Genomic DNA, 27,554 nt, shown 5'->3' on the forward strand with positions numbered 1-27,554 from the left:
CAATGTTGAAGTGCTACGACGTTTAAATAAGGAGTTAGAAATTATGAAGAGTATAAAAACTAGAACACTGGAATATTTGGGTCACATTACCAGAGGAGAAAAATACAAGTTGCTGAGAATTATTATGTAAGGAAGGATCCAAGGAAGAACAAGCATAGGAAGAAGACGCATCTCCTGGCTGAGGAACCTTAGAGAATGGTTTAAGAGGATGGGTACGTATTTTCGGCTGCAATGCTATTCAAATGGGGATTCATTTTTTTCGAATCCTGAGAAAACTAATAAGTATTTTTGAAAAATTTAAACGCAGAATGAAAGATTACGTTATTAGCGAGGGCCGAAAGTCTCTGAGAACTTCTATAATGTTTATTTTAATAAGTTACAGGGGTGAAAAACTAAGAGAAAATTTAGTGATATTTTTAATTTCAAATATCTCATTCAAAATAAACTTTTTATTTAATCTAAGGGACTTTCGGCCCTCGGTAATAATTTAGTCTTTCATTCTGCGTTTAGATTTTTCAAAAATATTTATTGGTTTTTTCAGGATTCGAAAAAAATGAACACAATGTTCGTGGTAATATTTTCCAAATCTATCTTTGTCATACAACGCACTCAGTCGAATAGAATATTGTCAGTCAGACACTGACAATCAGTGACAATTTGAAATATTTGACATGAATCGGGAATATTTTGAGTTGTTGATTAAATAATATTGATATATACGCTCTGAGCTTCGCTGGTGTCGCTCCTAGCGGATTACTAATTCAACTTTCACCGGTAATTTTTAAATTTATTATTTAATTGTTATCGCTTAATATTTACAACGCAAAAAAGTAATTAAATTGTAATCGATTTTTTTAAGATTTTGCTAATCATTTTGACGTTCTATTGATAAAATATGAATTTCTTACTTCGGATACTTTCACAATTATCGTGTAGATGGCGCTAAGATTAATATATTAATTTATAATTACATATTACGGAACATTAAAAAAACTTAAATTCAGTATTTAAAACGTAAGTATATTTAAGGTAAAAGTATATACCACAGCCTTGACCAACTAATATTGTTTATAATTAATGTTTTTAATTTTAATTTTGAATTAATCACTTTGACATTTATGTCAAATTTCCGGTAAAGGTTTACAGACTTGTCACTACTGGCGCTCGCGTATTTGTAAATATCCCCTCTACGTACGAGCTCACAGCGTATAGTGTATTTGATAAATAATTGATTTAAGACGTGAACTTTATAAAAAGTTATTTATTTTGTATCATTTATGGAAGATAGAAGCAGAGAATACATCAAGATATATTCTGTGATCCAAGTATTTTGTTGTTAAAGATGTTCAAAATTGTAAGCGTTCCATAGTAACAATATATTATTGAAAAATCAATTTAACACTTTTCCTCTTTTCTCGATCGAGTATTAGTTTTTGTTGTAGGTACATATAAATTATTACAATCACTGAATACATAGTTAGTGAAAAAATCATCACATTTATTAACTGAATTACTAATTTGCATTTATACAAAAAATAACAGTTATCCAAGAACATTCAAAAGCCATCTCTTTAAGTTAATTATGAGATTGTCAAGTAGAATGACATTATAGTAATATTTACATATCCATAGCAGTGTGAATTTTACTAAACGTAATTTGTCATGTAAAGACAGAAAAGGTAGGGATAGCCGTAAAATATTTGCGAATTATGTACCCATGGCCTTAACTGTAGTTCATTACAACTGTTCAGAGCAGCAGCCAACAAAGTGACCATAGCCATTATGATATCCAACCTCCGATAGGAGAGGGAACTTTAAGAAGAAGAAAGACTGATCCAACCCCACTTTCTGGAGTTTCAGTTTCTACCCTTTTTTGTTGAGTCAGGTGTAGTAGATGTTTGTTTGTGGTGGTGTTTGGTCAGAAAATACGAACAATTCTTCGCAGATGTTTGTTAGCAAAGACCTGCAGTTTGTCTGTAAGGGTTTTTGTCACTTTCCAAGTTTCACATTCGTAGAGAAGAACAGACGTGACATTGGACTGGAATATTCGGATCGTTGTCCTTGTAGTACATATACTCGCCAGACATACAAACAGGGTGGAACTTGCTGAATGCACAACATAGTCTATATAGCTATGTTAAAAAGAAACGGAGAAAGCACGTATCCCTGTCTGACTCCAATAAGCACGTCAAATTCGTCACTGTTTGCCCCATTGCGTGTCACGCTGCATTTCGCCTCAATTTACAGTGACTTTATAATGGAATATTTTATACGGGATGTTTCGTAGCTCTAAATTTTTCCATATAGCAACATGAGATAAACTGTCAAAGGCACGTTCGAAATCAATAAAAACCATGTATAGGTGTGTGTTCCATTCAACCGATTGTTCCATTATTACCCTCGCAGTATTAAGGTGGTCTATGCGTATTCAGAATTATAACTATTTAGGGACAAACATTAATGAAACAAACGATTATACCAAAGAAATCAGAATTAGAATAGAAGTGCATTCAATAATATGAAACACATATTATGTAGTAGAGACCTCAGCCTAAATCTTAGAAAACGAATACTAAAGCGTTATGTATTTTCTGTTTTTTTGTATGGCGTGGAGACATGTACTCTTAATAAACAATATCTCACTAGATTGGTAGCATTTGAAATGTGGGCATATCGAAGAATGTTGAGAATCTCCTGGACAGATAGAATAACCAATGAAGAAGTACTAAGAAGACTAGAGAACAGCAGGGAGATACTGGATTCCATCAAAATAAGAAAACCTCAATACTTGGGTCATATAGCATGTGGTGACAGATATGAACTCCTAAAATTAATAATGCAATGAAATATTCAAAGAAGGCCAGCATAGGTAGTGATGTTAGAAGAGAATATTCTCGGCCAGAAAATTCTCTAGCGAATATTCTCGGCAAAAATTTTGTATATTTTCAAAAACCGAAACAAAAATATAAACTAGATACGGGTCAAATTATTATAATTTAAAAATTATATAGGTATATTGTTTTTGCCAATCCCATGAACCACTAGCAAGGGTGTTTACAGTGTCAATATTAATTTATTGTTTTGGTGCAATATTAACGTGCAAATATTTAGAATGGTGTTCATTTAAGCAGAGAAGAAAAAGTTGAGGAAACTGAGTTTAGCAGATATAGGCTCTCTTCAAACGTAAGTGAAATATCTAATCAAATGAGTAATCTTTCAAATAAACTACCTGCTATACCAACGAAGAAAGATGTATCGAAGAGAGACATTGTGTATGCCACTTCAAGTACTCAAACCGAAGACACTCAACATTTCGAAGCTAGTCCAGTCACAAAATCAAAAAGTGCAGAAGATAAATGCCACTTTGTCGTTATTAGCAACCTAACCCCAATTTACACTCTTATTCAAGTAGTTCACTACATTAAAGAGAAACTAGGTATCAAGGAATATATAAGATGTTATGCCCTTCTTAAAGATGCCAACACAACAACAGGGTCCTCATTCAAAATAGGTATTAAGTCTAAAACATCTATTGACTTATTATTTAATAAGGAAATTTGGCCACCTGGTGTAAACATTAAATGGTCTACAGAATCCTCATGCTCCGAACAAACAACTTCATCTGAGGCAAATATGAAACCGAAGCACATCAGAAGCCCAGTTAGCTTGGAAAATCCAATTACCATTCCAAGTAAAAACAAAAATGAAGTTCAAAACACAAATATACTTACTGACAAGCAGGCCATCGAAATTTGCAAATCTAAAGATCCGTTCCGTTCCCAAATTAATGTCATTAAGAAAGATACTTTGGAACCATCCATAAATTTGGATCCTTTAACACCACCAAGAGTTAGATTAACCAATAACTCAAATAGTCGATATCTTCTAGCAAGATTAAGGGAACCGGATATATTAAAAGCAATTAAGCTACATCTTGCTTTCCTACACGACCAGCCTGCCTCAGTATTTTGTGATGGGTATACCAACACCAGTGTGAAACTATTTTTGGCTTCCGAAGGACTACCTACCAAGACTGAGGAACTAAGAAAAATTCTTCTAGAATTTAATGATGCCTATGGAATTGGTCCAGCTGATGTGGAAGCTGATCTTGTTGCTTATAGGTCCTTTCTAAGTTCAGAAAGAATCATACATCTACAAAAATCAAGGGAATGTCACCGAAATTATTATTCTACTAGCTCTCCAAGACGAAATTTTTAAATAACACGACGTGTTCTGAGGAACTAGAAACCTCGAATAATTTTAGTGATGACAACTTTAGTATGGTTCTGATGAATATTCGTTCTATAAGAAATAAAACTGACGAATTATTTTTGTTTCTGGAAGAATTAGGATTTCCCCCGATAGTTGCGGTTACAGAGCACTGGCTTGAAGTCAACGAGCCTTTTTTGTAGAAAAATATACCACAATTGCTAGGTATGATCGTCCAAGTTCAGCTCATGGAGGCACCCTAATTCTTTCTAGAAATAATGATTTTTCTCTGATTACAAAATATGACTTTCTGCTAAATGAAGCCTGCTTTGAGTTTTCCCTAGTTTATAATAAAAATCTTAATCTTTACACTATTTGCATCTATAGATCACCTGACTCCCCTGTGGAACTATTTTTTCAGAACCTGCTAAATTTGTTAGATGACTTGCCTCATAGAAGCAGAAAAATTCTATGCGGGGACTTCAACATTAATTATGATGCTGCTTGTGCTACCCAAATGTCCTTGGTCAACATATTTGAATCATATGGTCTCTCAATGCACGTTAATTCTCCTACAAGGATTACAAAAACTTCATCTACCATAATTGACTATATTGTCTCAGATTTCTCATCCCTTGATGTATGCTCTACAATTATTAATGCGGGATTATCAGATCATGAAGCAGTATTTACGAAGTTTAACATCTTCAGCAAACCCTCCTCGAAAACCCGACGTTTAGGTAGGATTTTCTCCGCTCGAAATTTTCATAAATTTCAAAATTTATGCTTAACTTCTAAATGGCATTTTCCTTCTGCGGACGTGGACTATAATTTCAACGATTTTATAGAAAAGCTTGTCTCTATCTTCAATAAGGCATTTCCTTTAATTTCAATTAAGCCAAAACATCACAAACCCTGGGCTACCAAAGGTATCCGCATATCAGCCAAAAATATGCGCTCACTATTGTATATCAGGAAATTTGCTACCAACGTCTCTGTCACTCAATATATCACCAAGTACAGGGTAACCTATCTAAAACTCATCAAATCAGCTAAAAAAGCCTCCTATCAAAATCGTATGGAAAGCTCTAAAAGTGTTGCAAAAGAAACTTGGTCCATAATAAACGATCTTCGAAATAGAACTCACGCAGTTCAAACATTTGCCCTTCCAGACCCGGAAAATCCCAACGAATATTTCGTTAATGTGAGTAAAAATATAACTTCTACTATTTTTCCACAAAAAGATCCAATTTCCTATCTCCCCAATTCAGGAGTGTTCTCGAATTCATTATTTTTAAGACCAATCGATATATCTGAACTGATCCAAACTATCAATAGTATCAAAAGCAAATCATCCTGTAGTACTGATGGACTATCCATAAAAATCTTCTCAAATCTCACAGAAAATGTGTTGGAAATCCTCGTCTCACTAATTAATGATTCCTTTGAAAGATGCAAATTCCCAGAGTGCCTAAAGATAGCCATTATTATTCCCCTTCATAAGGGTGGTGAAAAATCTAATGCTTGCAACTATAGACCTATTGCCTTACTACCGGTACTTTCAAAAATTATTGAGAGACTCATAAAAACCCGTCTTATGTCCTTTCTCATTGATAACAACATCTTATCCCAAAATCAGTTCGGCTTTTTAACTAATAAATGTACCACTGATGCCTTGTTTTCTGTGCTTCATGAGGTTTACCAAGCACTAAACAATAATTTTTATACTGCCACTGTTTTCTGTGACTATGCCAAAGCTTTTGATTGTGTAAATCACGACATTTTGATTAAAAAACTAAATTTCTATGGGATTCGAGGTATTTCTTTGAATTGGTTCCAATCTTACTTGAATAATAGGAAACAACTAGTTAGAGCAAATGATACTGACTCTAGTCTCAAAAACATTGTATGTGGAGTACCACAAGGTTCAGTATTGGGTCCTCTACTGTTCATTATCTTTATAAATGACATCACTAACTTAAAAATCGATGGAAAAATTTTTCTTTTTGCTGATGATACCAGTATCACTTGGAGCAACTCAACTATTGCATCTCTTCATGCAACTATAACTTCTGATTTGCTTACGATAAAAACCTGGTCTGACTCTAATTTACTCTCTTTTAACGTGGATAAGACAGTAGCATTATCCTATAAAAGTGCTCTTCAACCCCTGCTTGTTAATAACAGCCAGATCTCTACCGTTGATTCTGTAAAATTTCTTGGTATTTTTTTAGACAGCAACCTCAAATGGTCCCTTCATATCGATTTGTTAAGTAAGAAATTCGCCTCAGCCTGCTATGCTGCAAGATCTGTTTCGAAAGAACTCAATTTAGCATCTTCTAAACTAACATATTTTTCTTTGTTCGAGTCTCATCTTCGATATGGTCTTCCTTTTTGGGGTTCTAGTACAGCTGCCCAATTAGATGTTATTTTTAAATTACAAAAAAGAGCAATAAGGTGTATCTGTTTGGCCTCAGAAGAACAACACATTGCAGAAGTTACTTCAAAGATCCCGGCATTTTAACCCTTACATCTTTATATATTTTAGAAACTGTTTGCTTAATTCGTAAACACATGCATGTCTTTCCAGCAAGGCCTCGTCATGACTACTCCACCAGAAATTCAAATTTTGATGTCTATTTACCGATCCCGTCCTCTGAGTTAGTAAAGAAATCTATATTATATTCCGCAAAAAAACTATACAACCATCTTCCTTTACAACTCAAATCTGCAACATCTTTCCCCAAGTTCCGTAAAATGACAAAAGCTCATCTATCTAAAAGACCATATTATTCAGTAGAAGAGTTTCTTAATGACTAACTAAGAAATTACAGTAATGTACAAGTAACCAAACTTATCTGTATTTGGGTGTCACATGCAGCAGCTTAAACTTATTAGTTCCTATGTCTATAAATAGTTTACTTTTTTTGTATATTCACTTTGCAATTTCTATAAATTGTTGCAATATATCGATTTTGTTTTTTTTTTCTTTACTTTATTAACGTATATTTTGTATTTATGTATATTTTTTTATATTGACGATTTATCAAATTTCAGAAAATTGTATTTGTTATTGTTATTGTTAGATATTAATTATTTATTTTTTCTGACTTTAATTAAGCTTTGTCCATAAAATTTGTATTTTCAGTGACAATAAAGCATATTTCTATTCTATTCTATTCTAAAATATGGTGATGAGTCGGCTGAAATAATTGCAGATTTCGCACTTTATCGGTCTACGGAGGGGTTTTTTGTAAAATCATACGTTAAAATCAATTGAAAAACTAGACTTAAGAGGAAACAGTAGCGATCAACAGGTAGCGAAAACGCGTTCCAAGATTGCGGCTGTAATTTTGAATATTTTTTCGAGATATTTGGCACACGTATTCCTAATATAATAAAGAATGGCAGTACAGAGCCCAATTTGAAAAATATATTAATATGTGGAAATTACTCTGTATTTCTGTAAAACAAAAAAATACACTTTCTTCAAATAAACTTTTTTATCCGATGCCTAGATTTTGTGTCATTTTGGAACTACTGAAATTTTTTATTTCGTTAGTAGTTCCAAAATGACACAAAATCTAGGCATCGGATAAAAAAGTTTATTTGAAGAAAGTGTATTTTTTTGTTCTTAATGGCGGTGCAGGCTCGTTTTTTTAATATTGTATTTAATTACAGAGTAATTTCAACATAATAATATATTTTTCAAATTGGGCTCTGTACCGCCATTCTTTATTATATTACGAATACGTGTGCCAAATATCTCGAAAAAATATTCAAAATTACAGCCGCAATCTTGGAACGCGTTTTTGCTACCTGTTGATCGCTACTGTTTCCTCTTAATTATGTGGTGAAAAGCTCCATGTTTCGGAACAAAATTAACTAAAATAGTAGTTGATATATTAAGCATGCCTTCATCCAGTGCAGCGACTGAAAGAAGTTTCAGTACTTATGGTTTTTTTATCCACTCCTCTAAAAGAAACCGGCTCACTGCTGAACGGGCTCGTAAGGTAACTTTTATTGCTCACAATTTAAAATTATTAGACGTAGACCAATCCATGACTGAGCAGGCCCCTCGTGAAAAACAATATCCCACAACGCATCAGTAGGTTGAAATGCAGATTGTAGATGACTAGGATGAGCTAATGACAGAAATCGATTCTGAATCTGAGGTCTCATCTTTTTAAGTGCGTCATGTGGTTCATTCTCAGAAAATTCTCCTTATCGAGAATATTCTCCGATTTTTAATTCTCGAGAATTTTCCAACACTAAGCATAGGTAGAAGGAAAATGTCCTGGCTGAGAAATCTCAGAGAATGGTTTGGATGCAGCTCAAATGAACTCTTTCGGGCTGTAGTGTCAAAATTTAGAATAGAAATGATGATTGCCAACCTTCGTCGCGGAGATGGTACATAAAGAAGAAGAATGCAGGAGGATTCTGGTCTAAAGCCTGCTTGATTAGCTCGAAACTCAATCTTGTTTATTAATCTGACCAAAGACCGTGCAAGTTTGGAAAAGCGACACCTATTTCTGCGCTCTGCACTTTTATTCGCACTTTTGATTATATTGGCCAATCATATGGTCTTGGTTACTGGATAATTGTCAAGGCCATAGTCCAAAAAAAATAATAAGAAGAAAAAATAAGATTTAGGTTATGTTATTTAAACGTAAACAATTGTATGTAGTAAATAAAATTAGTTATTAAAATGCAGTACTGCAAGCAAAATACAATAATTAAAGTTACATTTATATAATAATTGCATATCATATCAATACTGTGGAGCAATATATAATTTTTCTTCTTAAATGACAATAAGTATGAAATGTACGTCAATTTGACAATTTCAATTGAAAATATGAATTATTTAAGAAGGCTGCAATATTTCTCCGCTATTCGCGCACGATCGTTTCGCGTATCCCTTCCAAGTACTTGCACACTGCGAATAGCGGTAAGCAAGGTTATTCCTCTCCAATTTTTGCACAGTGTGAGGTTGCCCTCTTTTGGAAGCTTAATAATGTTACCCTTTTTCCAGCTCGCTGGAATTCGGTTTGTTTCCCACACCTCTCAGATTATGGGGAGCAAAAGTTCAGCAGTTAGATGCGGATCAGTTTTAAGTATTTCTGCAGCAATGTTATCGATTCCCGGAGACTTGTAGACCAGTAAGGATCTGTTTTTAGGTGGATGTGAGAGGTGGCATTCAGATTTTTGCCGATAAAGTTAGGTGATAACTTCGTTAATAATAATTGATTTATGTTCCTTCTCAAATATGCCCGGAACATTAATAAAAAAAATAAAATATGTAAAAAATTTCGTTTTTTTTCTACTTTCTGTGCTTATAAATTTAAAACGATTCATTTTGGAACAAAGTCGCATAGGAATAAAACAAAGATAATTAAATTTTCTATCAGATACGATTGGTTAAAAATGTCTTAATTTAACACCCTTGCTGTAAAATACCACTAAATATAAAATAAGGGGGCAAAACAAGCCTGTCCTTATTCAATGTTTTTCCATCACTTAGGTTATACTTGGAACCTTCCTGATTCGCTTAGAAAATGTTTGTAATGTGCTAAAACTATCGACATTCATTTTGACACTGACGTTAGTAATTTCTTTTTTGAAAAGTTCAGTTGTCAGAAGTGACTGGAAATTACTACAAAACCAACGCACCTGCTCATATCCATTATTATTAATAGTAAACAGACATAAAATAACATAAACCTTACACCAATCAATAAATATTTATTTACACCATTATAATGTATTGATAACAAAAGAGAAAATTATTTATTGTACAAAATAAAAATATTTTGTAGAAATAAACTTCACAAAATTGTATGAGATTAGTAGACACTCCCACTATTCCTAATAATTCTTCTTTTTTTAATGAAAGATTAAGTTGATTTGAGTTGATTTTAGCAGTTAATTGTGTGAGGTAGGAATTTTTGTGTTGTATGTTTCCTATTCCGAATGTGTCAAAAAAAATCTCGCGAGAGCGAATGTAGTATACTAGATTTTGCATAATAATTTTGCAATCTAAACTTTTTTTAAAAAATTAAAATTTTTTAAAATCTTGCACAACAAAAACTAGAACATACAAAGATTTGTCAATTTTTTTACATATAAAGAAGCACTCCACCTATCTAATGCACTTTACGGGGATTATTTAAGCAGCCTCAGCAATGTTTTAAAGTTATAAACAATTTTTTGGCTTATAAACAAATTAGTCCTGTCGCCAGTAGGGGTACAACGGCCTCCTTAATTCAGATGGACTTACCCAAGTTTTCTTTATGTATTTTGACCCGTAGAACACGAATTTTTTGGGTAACAGTCGATCCGGATGTCGATAAGATTGTTATAAACAAAGAACTTGAGGAATCACATAACAGCGATTTTTCGCAAAACAAAACATTTTTTTTTGTATTTTTTGGGTCATTCTAAGCAAAAAATGTTTTTACAAGTTTTTTCGTAGGATGCATAGTTTTCGAGATAAACTTGGTGGAACATTCAAAAAATCTAAAAATTGCCATTTTTGAACGAGAATGACTTTTGATTAAAAAATAAAATAGCAATTTTGCTGACAGCATTTGAAAGTTTAAGTCAAATTATGCCGGTTTTAATTATTTGCGTTGCTAAAAATTTATTTTTTTATTATTAAACAAAGCTATTTGTTTAAAAGCCAAAAACTTGTTTATAATTTTAAAACATTGCTGAGGCCCCTTAAATAATCCGATTTTAATTCTGTAAAGTGTATTAGATAGGTAGAGCACCTCTTTATATGTAAAAAAATTAGCCAACTTCTAAATGGTCTACTTTTTGTTCAGAAAGATTTTAAAAAATTTGAACTTTTTTAAACACATTTACATTGCAAATTTATTATGCAAAATCTATTAGGTCGATTTTAGTGAAATTTGGTAGACCATTTAAGTAAGTTATAAGAATTTTCTAAGCGAATTACTAAGGTTCTAAATGCCACCAAAGTGGTTAAGAAACATTGGATAACAACAGGCGTATTTTGCCCCCTTATTTTGTATTTATTACTATATTGCAGAAAAGGTAATACCTTAAGACATTTTTGACCAGTCGTATATCATACAAAATTCAAATATCTTTATTTTATTTCTGTACGACTTTCTTCCAAAACGAACCGTTTTAAAGTTATAAGCAAAGAAAGCAGAAAAAAGTCGATGTTTTTCGAAATTTTTAAATATTTAAATTTTTTTATTAATGTTCCGGGCGTATTTGAGAAGGAGCATAAGTCAATTATTATTACTGAAGGTGTCACCTATCTTTATCTGCAAAAATCCGAATGCCACCTCTCACATCCAAAAATACACATTTTTTACAGTCCTGGTCTCTTGTTATTTCTCAGAGATTTGATAGCCGTTATTATCTCCGCTTTGGAAGGGGCCTCGCAAGATATATGCAAGTCTATATGCTGCGGGTTATCGACGATTTCATCTGCGTTATCCCTAAGCGTGCTCCTCAAAATGCTCTTTCCATCTATCTACTTGGTCTACTTAGTTCTTTTATTTAAAACCTTTTAAATAAATTAACTTTTGATTATTTCAGGTAACAAGATTGGAGCAATTGCTGGAGGATTAGCAGATGCTGAAGCTCTTGTTGCTCTTAAAGATCTTTTAAATAGACTTGGTTCAGAAAACCTCTGTACCGAACATACTTTTCCATTGGACGGTTCTGGTACCGACCTTCGATCCAGCTACTTGCTGAATAACAAAATCGCTGGTGTTGAAGAAGCCGATTTGGTATTATTGGTTGGAAGTAACCCAAGGTTTGAAGCTCCTCTTCTGAATGCCAGATTAAGGAAAGGATTTATTCACAACGATTTAAATGTAAGTATATTTTTTTACTTTCTACTAGTCGTTTAATCTCAGCTAACTACCAGAAATATTCTTCCTCTTCTTGAAGTGCCTTGTTGTATAAGAATGTTGACGACCAGTCGCATGATCTTTGTATACAGGGTGTTAGTAAATAAGTATGAAAATTTTTAAGGGCTAATTCTACATGAAAAATTAATACCAGTTTGCTCTATAAACATATGTCCGCAAATGCTTAGTTTCGGAGATACGGGGTGTTGAAATTTTTATTTCAAACTGCCAATTTATTTAATGCTCTAAGACCAGTTGAGCTATGAAAATGAAATTTGTTGAGTTTTAGGAGGTAGTTATTACAAATTTTTTGACATACAATTTAGAATTTTGTATTCATCATTGGCGCGCCTACGGGCAATGGTCTGAATTTTTTTAAAGAAAAAAATAGTACGCCACTGTGATATTTCGAATTAAAAATTATTTTTAAACTCCACGTCTAATTTATGATAAAAAACCTCTCTTGCCTTTTTTTCATATGATGCACCGTTTTTATGCAGAAAAATAAAACATCTTGGCGCGTATTTTTAATTTCTTAATACATCATCAAGAACTATCCAATATAATAATACTAAACTAGAACAATAACAGAAAATATTACTAATAAGATTTCAACTAGGTGCAAAGCTGCAAGAAATGTTTAAAATGATCTTCTTTACAGATAACAGAAGAATTTTATATTCATCATTGGCGCGCGTACGGGTAATGGTCTAAATTTTTTGAAGAAAAAAATAGTACGCCACTGAAATATGTCAAACTAAAAATCATTTTTGGATTCCTCGTTCAATTTACGACATAAAATCTTTCTTTCCTTTTTTTTCATACGAGGCGCCGTTTTATACAAAAAATACAACATCTTAACGCTTACCAAGTATTTGAGGTATGGGCCATTCCACGAACATACGCCTGTTTTGGATTACTTCGACAACGAATATTTTACTGTGCAAAATAAGAAGGACGAAAGTAAATTGCAAATTACATTGTTGTTTATTGGAATAATTATTAGCGCCATTTACTTTCGTACTTCTTATATTGCACAGTAAAATATTCGTTGTCGAAGTAATCCAAAACAGGCTTATGTTCGTGGAATGGCCTATAGTTTCCATATGCATAGAAACTAAGTTCAAATACTTTGTAAACGTTAAGATGTTTAATTTTTTGCATAAAAACGGCGCCGCATATGAAAAAAAGGTAAGAAAGATTTTTTGTCGTCAATTGAACGAGGAATTCAAAAATGATTTTTAGTTTGACATATCTCAGTAGCGTACTATTTTTTTCTTCAAAAAATTCAGATCATTACCCGTACGCGCGCCAATGATGAATGTAAAATTCTTCTGTTACCTGTAAACGAGATCATTTTAAACATTTCTTGCAGCTTTGCACCTAGTTGAAATGGTATTAGTAATATTTTCTGTTATTGTTCTAGTTTAGTATTATTATATTGGATAGTTCTTGATGATGTATTAAAAAATGAAAAATATGCGCCAAGATGTTTTATTTTTCTGCATAAAAACGGTGCATCATATGAAAAAAAGGCAGGAAAGGTTTTTTATCATAAATTAGACGTGGAATTTAAAAATAATTTCTAATTCGAAATATCTCAGTGGCGTACTATTTTTTCTTTAAAATAATTCAGACCATTGCCCGTAGGCGCGCCAATGATGAATACAAAATTCTTAATTGTATGTCATAAAATTCGTAATAACTACATCTTAAAACTCACCAAATTTCATTTTCATAGCTCAACTGGTCTTAGAGCAATAAATAAATTGGCAGTTTGAAATAAAAATTTCAAAACCTCGTATCTCCGAAACTAAGCATTTGCGGACATATGTTTATAGAGCAAACTGGCATTAATTTTTCATGTAGAATTAGCCCTTAAAATTTTTCATACTTATTTACTAACACCATGTATATACGATGTCTGCCGCGGACTTAAATAGTGTCGTGGTGCTGACTTCATACTACTTGCAGAGGCTCTTGAACCAGGATGTTTTTCATCGTCCTGAACCACGGTTCTTAGACATTACTGCGGTTGCCCAGATCGACTAACCAATGAACGTTGAGGGTGCGATTACGTCACGAGTATACTGTAATTTGAATCGTAATATGATTTTTTTCGAATCCTGAGAAAACTAATAAGTATTTTAGAAAAATTTAAATGCAGAATGAAAGATTACGTTATTACCGAGGGCCGAAAGTACCTCAGAGTAAATAAAAAGTTTCTTTTGAATGAAATATTTGCAATTAAAAATCACAAATCTTTTTTATTTTCAGCCCTGTAACTTATTAAAATAAACATTATAGAAGTTTTCAGGGACTTTCTACCCTCGGTAATAATGTAGTTCATTCTGCGTTTAAATTTTTAAAAAATATGTATTAGTTTTCTCAGGATTCGAAAAAAAAAATGAATACATTTAAAACACATTGAGAATTTTGACGTGCGTCAAAATTTTGCATTTTGCTCCTTCCCATGGATTTTTATATGTCTTTGATGTATGGAACATAGTCAAGTTAGTTAAGAAATAAAGATACAGTGGATTATAATACCTAATTATGGAAAACCGTTGATATTTATCAATGCAATATTTAGGGAAATCTAGGACTTCAATCTCCATTCTGCACTGAAAATTTGTCGATGAATTTCCATTAATACTAGATTAACTATTGAATACATACTATCCTTTATTAGAGGTCAGCTAGGATTATGTCAATTAGAATTACTACTTGTATATTTTATTGTAAGAATTTAAATAATAGGTACCTACCTAATAAATTTGGCCACACTACAGCCTATACCTGGCATTCTAAAATATCATCAACATTATTATTACGTTAATACAATGAATTTTAACGTTTTAACCTACCTTATAAATATATATTCTTATTTAAACTCCTACAATAGGTACGATGTACAACTTTCATGAATAATTCAAAATAAGTTTTTACGGGAAACAACACCAAAATTACAAATACAAAAATATAAAGTAAACTAGGAAATACCGGGTGGTGAATTGGAAAACGGGCCATAGGAAACAATGTAAAATTCTAAACTATTGAATTCCTGCATCCCTAATTATTTTACATCAAAAGACATTAGAAACTATTTGTAGAGGATTAAAATCTGTATTGAAAACAACTGTTAAAATTGTTCTACGAATTAAACATATTCCAAAATTTTGTAAAAATGCTTAAAAATACGTTTTTCGGCCCAAAATTAGGCCACATACAGTGCAATAATGTGTCACAATGAAGTTATTATTTTCACATTTTTACACAAGATACCCCCAGCTGCGGAGAAAGTATTAATAATAAAGACTTTTTATTCAGTCAATGGTGTGAGCACTGTCAGTTAAATAGTAACGTGTTATTTATAGTATCATGGTAACGTGTGGCCTAACTTTTACACACATACCTACTGTGGCAAATGTATTATCTTTTTCAAAATTTTGGACTCTGTTTAAATCGTAGAACAATTTTAACTTTTGTTTTTAATACAGATTTTAATCCTCTACAAATAGTTTCTCATGACTTTTGATGTAAAATAATTAGGGAAGCAGGAATTCAACAGTTTAGAATTTTACATCGAGTTTCCTATGGTTTTACGATTCACCACCCGGTATAAGATAAAATGTGTATTATTTGTCTTATTATTTAATAATAACACAACTACTACACATATATACACAATAACACACATTCAATGATCGAAAATCATTTAAAAATATGGGATTCTGTATTCTTGTGACGTAAAGTCAAAAATTGAAGTCTCCCCACCACCGTCGATCTGGGCAACCGTAGTATGTCTAAAAAAACCGTGGTGAGCTCCTCATTCGACTTGGATTTCTGCCGGGCAAGTGACTTTTTCAAGTTTGGAAGCAAAAGACGTCGTACAAGGGCAAATCTGGAGAATACCGTGGATGGGACAGCAGTTCGTAGTCCAATTTGACCAATTTGGCCATGGCGACGGCGGTGGTGTAAACTAGTGCATTGTCATGGTGGAAGAGTAGGTATTTTTTTCTTTCCGATTTGGGTCTGATTTTTCTGCAATTTAACGTCAAATGGGCCCAATAATGCGGGTAGTAAAGCCCTGTGATCGTTTTGCCCTTTTCCAGGAAATTGATATAGATCACACCTTGTGAATCCCAGAAAATGGTGACATCACCTTTTCGGTCGATCGGACAGTCTTCGCCCTCTTTGGAGCACGTGCGCTGGGTAATTTCTACAGTATCGGCTGTTCCTTAGTCTCTGGTGTGTACAAGTGGAACCATATTTCGTTGAAAGTTATGAAACAACGTAGAAATTCATTTAGATTATGCTTAAACAGCTTCAGACACTGCTCTGAAAGGGTCTTATGGTTGCGCTTATTGTCCGGAGTTAGAAAACGCGGCACACCTCGCGCCGACAGCTTTCTTAAAACCAAAATATTATGCAAAATATGACTTTTGAGATGCCTACTCTCCCCGCTATCTCGCGAACGTTCAATCGGTGGTCTGCCAATACAAGATCGTGGATTTTTTTCACGTTATCCTCTATGGTAACCGTTTTCGGGGTACCTGGACGTGACTTATAAAATACCGACGTGCGACCAAGTTGAAACTCGTCAAACCATTTTTTTTTAGAAATAAAAGGCAGATATCGAACAGTGTACATCGTGCAACGACAATAAATAAATCGTCAGTTTGTAAGAAATATTTCAACATCTCGATTCTCAGAAACGAGGCATTTTCGGACATACAATTTTATAGCGATATCATCAAAATTAGGCCACATACAGTGCAATAATGTGTCACAATGAAGTTATTATTTTCACATTTTTACACAAGATACCCCCAGCTGCGGAGAAAGTATTAATAATAAAGACTTTTTATTCAGTCAATGGTGTGAGCACTGTCAGTTAAATAGTAACGTGTTATTTATAGTATCATGGTAACGTGTGGCCTAACTTTTACACACATACCTACTGTGGCAAATGTATTATCTTTTTCAAAATTTTGGACTCTGTTTAAATCGTAGAACAATTTTAACTTTTTTTTTAATACAGATTTTAATCCTCTACAAATAGTTTCTCATGACTTTTGATGTAAATAATTAGGGAAGCAGGAATTCAACAGTTTAGAATTTTACATTGAGTTTCCTATGGTTTTACGATTCACCACCCGGTATAAGATAAAATGTGTATTATTTGTCTTATTATTTAATAATAACACAACTACTACACATATATACACAATAACACACATTCAATGATCGAAAATCATTTAAAAATATGGGATTCTGTATTCTTGTGACGTAAAGTCAAAAATTGAAGTCTCCCCACCACCGTCGATCTGGGCAACCGTAGTATGTCTAAGAACCGTGGTCCTGAACAACGTTTAATTTCTATTTTCCCTGAATAATTACATCTGGTAATGCATAATATTTAGGATTTCTCATAACGTGAACAAAGTACTCCAATGTTCTTATTTTTCAGTATTCAGAACCTCTCTTACTTTGTGTAGACACTGTAGAATTGCTTCATTCGTCCATTTGTGGGCAATCCGCCCATGTCTAGAAAGCTTCTAGTTTTTTACTCTTCTGTTTCAGTGGGAGTTAATTCTTCCATTCCCTGTAGCAAAATGCTGAAGGCATAATAACGTAATAACAGCATTTGGTATTAACGTTCAAACCCATTTGTTTACTATGGTTTTTTACCGCTGATATAAGTACAGTAATACCCCGACTTACACTACTCCGACTTACACGAACCCAGAGTTAAGCGATTTTCAAATCTTGTCGATTTGTTATTTGATATGCGATTTTAAAACCGTTTAGTTATCGACGAGATATAATTACCACCCACACACTATTGCTCATCCAATGTATTATACATGCTTGGACTTTTCACACGGAATCAACTATTTTATTTTGTATTAGGTATTTCTTATCTATTATCTATTGGGACCGTGCAAGTTCGGCAAAGCAACACCTATTTCTACGCTCTGCAACTTTATTCGCACTTTTAATTATATTGGCCAATTATATTAGTCCTGGTTACTGGATAATTGTCAAGGCCATAGTCCAAAAAAAAATAATAAGAAGAAAAAATAAGATTCAGGTTATGTTATTAAAACGTAAACAATTGTATGTAGTAAATAAAAGTAATTATTAAAATGCAGTACTGCAAGCAAAATACAATTAATTAAATTTACCTTTATATAATAATTGCATATCATATCAATATTATGGAACAACATATAATTTTTCCTTTTCAATGGCAGTAGATATGAAATGTACATCAATTTGACAATTTCAATTGACAATATGAATTATTGAAGAAAGTTGCAATATTTCTCCGCTATTCGCGCACGATCGTTTCTCAATTCCCTTCCAAGTACTTGCACACCGCGAATAGTTTTGTCTAATGGAGTGGGTGTTTGTTACTTTTATGAAGGGATTTTTTGTTCTATATCTAAGAAGACTTGAAAGAGTAATAATATCATCCAAACATGCATATATACGAAATTATACCCCGACTTACGTGAATTCGACTTACGCGATTATCGCTCGGTCCCACCTATCGCGTAAGTTCGGGGTATTACTGTATCTGTAAATCATCTTTATCCATTGCTAGCAAAACTTTAACTTTCATCAGCAAAGTTGATGACTACATACTCCGTTGACATTTATACCTTCTGTTCTATCTTCCACAGCTTCCATCCGAGCATACATCCTTGTCGAACTTGTCTCATAGTAGGAACTTTTTTCGGAAACCTAACGAAGTATAGTGTCAGCTGACTGTTCCAGTACAGTCCGGCTATTATCCATCCAGACCTATGTCATTCAAAATAGCAGTTAACTTCTCTTTTTTTACCCATGTTTTCTTCACATCCGATATATATTCTTGAGTGAATAAAGAAATATACAAAAGCATAAATCATCGAACACTGGAGTTTTCTGTAGTTGTAACGAAATTCTGTCAAACTTTTCTAATAATCTCCCAATTTCACTCCTCATGAAAACGAATTTTACAAAAAAAAAACAAACAAGTCTATATACTCAATTCCCATTCCCGAACAATGAATTGCAGTTTAAATAGAGATATTTCTAATATATCCAATATATCCGATAAAAAAGGTTGAAACAGCAAGATTTTATTGTGAACTTACACATTGATATTTTTTTTTTATTTTTAGGTAGCTTCGATCGGACCGAAAATCGACCTAACCTATGAACACGAAGATCTTGGCGACGATCCTAAAATCCTACAACTAATTGTTTCTGGACAACATCCTTTCAGCAAAAAGTTGCAAGCTGCCAAAAGACCCCTAATCATTATTGGATCAGAAACTTTGGAAAGAAAAGATGGCGCTGCTATTCTTTCTGCAGCACAAATATTGGCTGCTGGTACAGCCAGTGGAAACAAAGATTGGAAAGTTTTGAATGTTTTGCATAAAGTTGCAAGTCAGGTAAAATATTCTTTCTTCTCTTCTTCTTGTGCCACTCCTATCGGAGATTGGAAATCATCAAGGCTACCCTGACTTTGTTTACAGCTGACCTAAAAAGTTCATTAGTGGTGCAGCCAAACCACTCTCTCAAATTCCGCATCCACGACATTCTTCTACGGCCTGGATTCCGTTTTCCTTCTATTTTTCCTTGCATTATATTTTGAAGTAATGTGTATTTATGACCTCTCATCAGGTGACCCAAATACTCGAGTTTTCTTCGTTTTATCGTTAATAAAATTTCTGGGTCTCTTCCTATCCTTCGTATTACTTCAAGATTTGTGATTCTTTCAACCCAACTTATCTTCAGCATTCGACGGTAGCACCACATCTCGAAACTTTCAATATTTTTTATGTTGTTCTGTTTGAGAGTCCAGGCCTCTACACCGTATAATAGCGTGTTAAATACGTAGCCACTTAGCATTCTTAATCGTAGAGGGATGCTTATATCTCTGTTGCAGAAGAATTTTCTCATCTTTATGAAGGTGGCCCTGGCAATTTCGATACGTCTTTTTATTTCATTGTTTTGGTCTCCAGTTTCGTTTATTAAAGTTCCCAAGTATTTATAACTTGATACTTTTTCAATTTGAATGCCGTTTATACTAATATGTGCTGGTTGTGTCATGATTTTACTGAAGATCATATACTTGGTTTTTTTGATATTAATGTTTATGCCATAATTGTTGCAAGCAATATTTATGTTTGTAAGTAATCGTTGTAATTCTTCTACTGTTCTTGCAACTAGTACAGTGTCGTCTGCGTATCGAATATTATTTACAACCTCTCCATTGATTACGATTCCTTCATTTGCTTGCAAAAGGGCTTCCTGACAGATGCTTTCACTATATACATTAAATAGCAGTGGTTACAAAATGCATCCCTGTCTTACTCCTCTACGTATTTCTATTGCTTTTGATATCTCGTTTTCTATTTTGATGTTAGCTTTCTGATTCCAATATAAGTTGAGAATTATTCGCAGATCTTTATTATCTATGTCTTTTCTTTCAAGAATGTCTCTTAGCCTATCGTGGCGTACTCTGTCAAACGCTTTTTCAAAATCGATAAAACATGCATGTACTTCTTGATTAACGTCTAGGCATCTTTGTGTAAGAACATTCAAACCGAAGAGAGCTTCTCGAGTACCTAGTCCTTTTCTGAACCCCATCTGTGTATTACTAATATCTGACTCCAACTTTTGATAAACTCGGTTGTGGATGATTTTTAGAAATATCTTTAGTAGATGGCTCATTAAAGATATTGTTCGATGTTCTGAACATTCTTTTGCATTGGATTTCTTTGGCAGTGTAACGAATGTAGACAGCAGCCACTCTTGAGGTATAATACCAGTATTGTATACTGTGTTAAATAAGTGCAATATTATACCTATTGATTCATCATTCAAGAGCTTTAGTAATTCAGTAGGAACCTCATCGGGTCCATTTGCCTTTCCAGTTTTGGAATTTCTAAGTGCCATTTCTACTTCACATTTTAGGATTTCAGGTCCCGTTTCACCATTTACCTTGTCAATGTTATTTCTGTTGTCCTCAAACAATTCTCTTATGTATTCACTCCATCTATTAATTTTTTCTGTTAAGTCTACAATAATATTTCCGTCTTTGTCCTTAAGCAAACTTATTTGATGTCTTCTTTGGGTTCCTGTAAGTTCTTTTACTTTTTTATGTATATTGAATGTGTCATACTTTCTTTCATAGTCTTCCATTTCTACACATTGTTCTTTAATCCATGATTCTTTGGCCTTCTTTATTATTTGCTTTATGTTCTTATCAACCTCTCTGTATTAATATTCTTTAATTAAACATGTATTTATAAAAATTAATATTATAGTATGATACAATTGATCCAAATAATGGCATAACCCAGACATCCAAAGTGAAAGTTATCCTCCAACACCAAATTGTTCTATATGGTCCACATAATGTCCAGAAAAAAGTCACACCATTTTGAGCATCGGGGGTGGGGGGAGAGGGGGGGAGAAATCGGTAAATTCGTAGTTTTTTACGTTTTTCGTCAATATTTCTGAAACTGTGCGGTTTAGCATGAACAACCTTCTATACAAAAATGCTCTACCTTAAATTTTAAATAAAAAAGGTCCTATTCATAATCCTTCTAAAATGAACGGTTCCAAATAGACAAGGTGAAAACGGCGGGGCCGTTAGGAAAAATATTCCCATGAGATTTTTTTGCATAATCACATTCGTGAAGTCCCAGAATAAGGTTCAAGAAGTCGCCCATGTGAAAAGTGGTTCAATTTTTTTTAACAATTTTTTTTAATCCAATTGCAAAAATCAATATTTTTGGCTCGGAACAAATTTTTTTAGGTTTTTTGGACCATTCTGGACAAAAAAGGTCTCTTATAATTTTTCTCTAAAGTTGATCTTTTTCGAGTTATAAGCAATTTAAAATTTAAAAAACGCGAAAATGACCCTTTTTAAGACTTAATAACTCGGTTAAAAATTATTATTGAAATTATTCTTCTTTTGGCGCGATTGAGAGTAAAATTTTATAAATCTGCGCGCATGCGCACACAGACAGTATGGCGTTTAGTTGCTAATCTTTCAAGATAGGTATGTATGTATATTATGTATCAGCGCAAATAAGTCATTAAAAGAATATATTAGTGTTTTTAGTAAATGTATTATTTATTATAATTTTTGGATTTGTCTTTCTCTGTAGTAAGATAATAAAATATCATGTAGGTATAACATTTTTATATGTCTATTTGTCACCGTGTTGTGTAATTATATCCGAAACTTACGTGTCACTTAAAAGTAGGTTCGTGGCGTAGTTGGTAGAGCGGTGGGTTAGAGAACGGAAGCACACGGAAGGTCGCGGGTTTCAGTCCTGGACGATTCATATATTTTTTTTTGATTTTTGGTTGTTTTAATAAAAAAATTTTGAAAGTGGTAGATAAGAAAGTTGGTTTAATATTTAAATGAAATACAAATAACCTGTTAAGTATATTTACTTCGTTGAAATTATATAATAGAAGAATAACGTCTTACGTGCGTACAAAGTACACACACATTCTTTTTTATTATGAAAGTTAGAAAGTGACTAAATCAAAATTTAAAGCCTCCACTACATGATGGGCGGTTAGATCTTATTGACGCGGCTGTAAATGTGAGTGCAAGTAAGATGCACAAGTGGACTGCCGGAATGGCATCTCTCTCGCACTCAGCATTTTCGGCCGCCTAACACGTGCATGGCGCTCATTATTATTACTTAAAAATAACAGCTTAGTAATAAAATATTGACAAAAATTTCTTCAGGATCTTGTAGGGGGGCATTAAACTTTGATTTAGTCACTTTCTGACTTTCATAATAATAACTTAACCGAGTTATTAAACCTTGAAAATCACCATTTTTCGTTTTTTTTTTTTTTATTTTAAATTGCTTATAACTCGAAAACGATCAACTTTAGAGAAAAATTATAAGAGACCTTTTTTTATCCAGAATGGTGCAAAAAATCTACAAAAAAATTGTCCGTGGCAAAATTATTGATTTTTGCAATTTGATTAAAAAAATTGTTAAAAAAAATTTGGACCACTTTTCACGTGGGCGACTTCTTGAACCTTATTCTAGGATGTCTCACGAATGTGATTATGCAAAAAAATCTTATGGGAATATTTTTCCCAACGAACCCGCCGTTTTCGTCTTGTCTAAAAGTTGCGGAGGTAGTATAGTATAATTGGTCCAAAAAAGGCCTAACCCAGACATCCAAACTAAAAGTTTTCCTCCAACACCAAATTGTTCTATATGGTCCACATATTTTTCAGTAAAAAGTTACACCATTTTGAGCGTCCGGTTTGCGGGGAGATGGGGGATCATTCGGTAAATTAGTAGTTTTTTTACGTTTTTCGTCAATATTTCTAAAAATATGCGTTAGCGTAAACAATGTTCTACACAAAAATGTTCTACATAAAATTTAAAACAGTATTTTGAACAGTACCTTTTGAAGTATTTTGTTTATATTTTGATAACACTATAATGCATAAACTAGTAAATTACAGTCTGAATTATGCTCAAGATAAGAATCGATAAGATTTCCGATTTTCTGTTTCTCAACTGCAAAAGTTTATCGGCATTTTAATAGTTATTGGGTATCATATCGTCAAATACATCAAATGAACTTTCCAGAGCAGCTCTCTCTTTAGTCCGAATAGCTATGATGATTGCCGACCTCCGTCGCTGAGATGGCACTTGAAGAAGGGTATCGTATACATTTCCAGCTTGTGATATGTATTGGTCTAAGAAACTAGATAAAAGTGTGGAACTAGTGAGAAATGCTATGAGTTGCAAAACATTCCGGAACAAAGAAAGAAATTTCCATTTCTCCGACAATAATTAAATGGACAAAAATGATAAATTTTTTGTTTTCACAATGAATGAATGAATGAATGAACAATATTTGAAATTTTTACTCACAATTTATCAGTAGACTAACAAAAAATTGTTCTTGATTTTGAGAGACACTGCAAAGATGTTCATGAACGGAAAACCAGTCCGGTAAGGTTTTAGATTATGGTATTTGTGCAGTTCTAAGCTAAAGGATACCTTTTCAATTTATACCGTATGGTGACGCCAAACCTGAGGGACAGAAAAATTAATTTAGCCTATATACACAATTATAGACCTGTTCTCTATGGTGCCTAGTCTTTCAGAACATCGGGTGTTTTTTTATCATTTCTTCTGCACTTACGCTCTCTTTCACATTCTTAAAGAAAACGGCGTTTCCTTTACCTGCACTGTACAAGAAAATCGTATATCAGAATGTCCATTAGAAAGCAGTAAGGTAATTGGAAAAAAAGCAGGGACAAGTTGGTTCACGCTTTCGACAATGAGACGGGAACGACAATTCTGTTGTACCTGTAGCAAATAATTATGCCACAATCGCATAACAAGTAAGAAGTGGTGGTGACCCCTTTCTTTAAATCTAATTGACTACTATTGTAAAATCATAGAGAATTTACAGCATCGCTAATGAAAGCCAAATGTCTCAAAACAGTTCCGTTCCTCGCTGGTCTCGTCACTACTGCAGAATGAAAATAGATTGGCAGTACAAAATTCTGAAGTAGAAGAAATCACAGATTCAACACAATCAAATTCTCCATGGAGTCGTGCTTATAAAGAAAATTTACAGTCATGTAAGATATGACCAGTGACCAGATCGGTCATAATATTGATGTTGAGCATGATAGTCTAGAGTCTAGGACGTAGATGCAGAATATGTAAAACCAACTCGGTATATCTGAGAGTCAAATGTAAAGTAAACTTGCATGCCGACTGTTTTGGTGAATTTCATTAAAAATAATTGCAATTTTTAGGTAAAATTGTGGCTTATTTCCCATTTGAATATACTTGATTATAAAAATGCCACAAGAAAATAGCTTCAGAACAACAATAATTGCAATGTCCCATCATTTTTTATATCCTAAAAAGTAGGGTACTTTAACAACTAGCCATGTTTTTCATCAATACAGGGAGTTTTTAGATAAGTATGGCACACTTTAAAGGTAAGTGTCTATATGAGACAAAATAGTCTCGAGAGCCACAAATGTACATAAGGGTCTGAGAGCACACTCCGAGACTGGGCTTGTCACAAGTGGAAATGCTTATTTATGATCTCGTGATCTAATCTCCAGTCTTCTGTATATTATACCAGAAGAGCTGAGACTAGTCTCAGGTTGGTGAAAAAGTAAATATTGGACTTGATAAAAAATGAGCGTGCGACATTCGACCGATGCGATGATAAAATTTTGTAATTAATTTCTCTTTACTAATAAAAAGAATTATTATGAAATATGTTAACCACAAGTTATACAGGACCCGTGAAAAAATTAGTTTGTATGATCAGTTTTCAATCAAATTTAATAATTATGATGCAAGCGAAGTACAAGGAAGTTACACAATTTAAATTTATATTCTCGTAAATCTGGTATTTTGCTAAATCTAAAAGCAGTCTAAACTGCACAGCAGGTGTTCCAATCAAATTTTTGAATTGATGTGTATCCTCCAACTGCAACTCATTTACGAAAGCTTAACTGGCTTAACCCACTGGAGACCTAGGGACCATAAGAAAGGAAGGGGCAGACCACACATGAGATGGTCGGATGACCTAAACAGATACGCAGGGACCAGATGGGCAGGATTAGTACTGAACCGAGAAGAGTAGAAAAACAAGGGGGGGGGCTAAGTTCAACTTTGGGCAAATGAAGGTCAATAGATAGATAGATACGCGCGATGACATCAACATACAGCGGGCTGTGTGTCGGCTGTGTGTACTCTCTTGTCGACACGGAATTGTCTTGGTCTCTGGTGAGAATCACTGGTGACTAAAGTCACAGGGGCGTCATTTCATAGGGTTGGGGTTTTCACTATAATGATTTATTTGTAATAATTATTAGGATCATAAACTTTATAATATATACTAATGATTCCTTACTCATAGAACAAAATAACTACAGTATCAATTTGTAAGTAAAACAGTACAGTACCGTACAGTAATTTCATCACCATTAGAACTTCTTCTACTGCTTACCCCCCCCCCCCCCCAATCATATGTTTGAAAAGATGACACCTCTGTAAAGTCACCAGTAATTCTCCCATGCCGATCCCGAGACCTAAAGTGATCTCAAATGGACAACATTTTGAGACTAATCTCGAGATTTTATCACAAGTGGACAGTTAGTACATGAAAAAATAATGACAGTTTGCTTTATAAATGTATGTCCGTAAATGCTTCGTTTCGGAGATAGGGGGTTTTGAAATTTTTCTTACAATCTAACGATTTATTTATTACTCTAAAACCGGTTGAGATATGCAAATTAAATTTGGTGGGTTTTAAGACGTAGTTATAGCGCATTTTTGACATACAATTAAGAATTTTATATTCACCATTGTCGCGCATACGGATCGTATTACAGTTTCGGGATGTAAGTCCCGAAACCGGTAGCCATTATTTAACAACAATAAACATACAAAAGATTGTGAGTATTGACCATTTTCTTTACCTAACCATTGGAAAATGAATGAAGTCGGTACAAAGGAACAAGCAGTTTCTAAAAGTCAAAGATTGGAAAACCTAACACACTATAGAAATAATTTAAATGGTCCCTTTGAAGTCCTCGATATGTACGACGTGTTAAGCTGTTGTATATGTAACTTATCAAAGATTGGATGGATATGTTCCGTGGTGTGGTTGAGTTGCGTGTAATAACCTTATTGTCCACGGAAACAAATAAATGAAATTAAAATAAATGTAAAAGGAACAATCTGTCTGTCAATAATACACTAAGCGTCAAAATTAACGCACCACCTTAAAAATGGGACATTTTGAAGTCTCGTATTTTCTAAACCTGTTGTCCGATTTTAGTGATTTTTTTTTAGTATGTTATAGCTTTATTCTTCAAGAATATCGCTGTAATAATATTGTTGCTAAACAGGTAAGTGTCATTGTATACCGGGTGTAACAATGATAGTGTGTTTTTTCCTCAAAGTTCGGAACACCCTGTGGAATATTCTAGCTAGCGTATATAAAATATTGAAATTAAAACTTAACTGTAGCCTTGGGGTTTCTTAATATTTTGCTTTTTGATTGATTCGCTTAGGTTGCGTGATAAAAAAAGTTAGGTACTTTAACAACTAGTAACGTTCTTCATCAATACAGGGTGTTTCTAAATAAGTGTGACAAACTTTAAGGGATAATTCTGCATGAAAAATAATGACCGTTTGATTTATAAACATATGGATGCAAATGCTTCCTTTTCGAGATACGGGATGTTGAATTTTTTCTTACAACTGACGATTTATTTACTGCTCTAAAACCGGTTGAGATATGCAAATGAAATTTGGTAAGTTTTAAGAGGTGGTTATTACGCACTTTTTGGAATACAATTAAGAATTTTGTATTCACCATTGACGTACATACGGGGATTAAGACCGGGTAGTA

General features: G+C 33.5%; 1 protein-coding gene across 1 annotated transcript in view; it reads left to right on the plus strand.

Moving 5' to 3' along the window:
• LOC126887837 (NADH-ubiquinone oxidoreductase 75 kDa subunit, mitochondrial) overlaps positions 1-27,554 on the plus strand; it is a 64,302-nt gene that overhangs the window by 17,875 nt on the left and 18,873 nt on the right. Inside the window, exons 6-7 of the mRNA XM_050655722.1 lie at positions 11,785-12,065; positions 19,277-19,549. Coding sequence (XP_050511679.1) covers positions 11,785-12,065; positions 19,277-19,549 — 554 coding nt within the window. The remainder of the gene's footprint in view (positions 1-11,784; positions 12,066-19,276; positions 19,550-27,554) is intronic.

This window comes from Diabrotica virgifera, chromosome 7, assembly GCF_917563875.1.
Source record: "Diabrotica virgifera virgifera chromosome 7, PGI_DIABVI_V3a".
In the NCBI taxonomy this organism is placed as follows: domain Eukaryota; kingdom Metazoa; phylum Arthropoda; class Insecta; order Coleoptera; family Chrysomelidae; genus Diabrotica; species Diabrotica virgifera.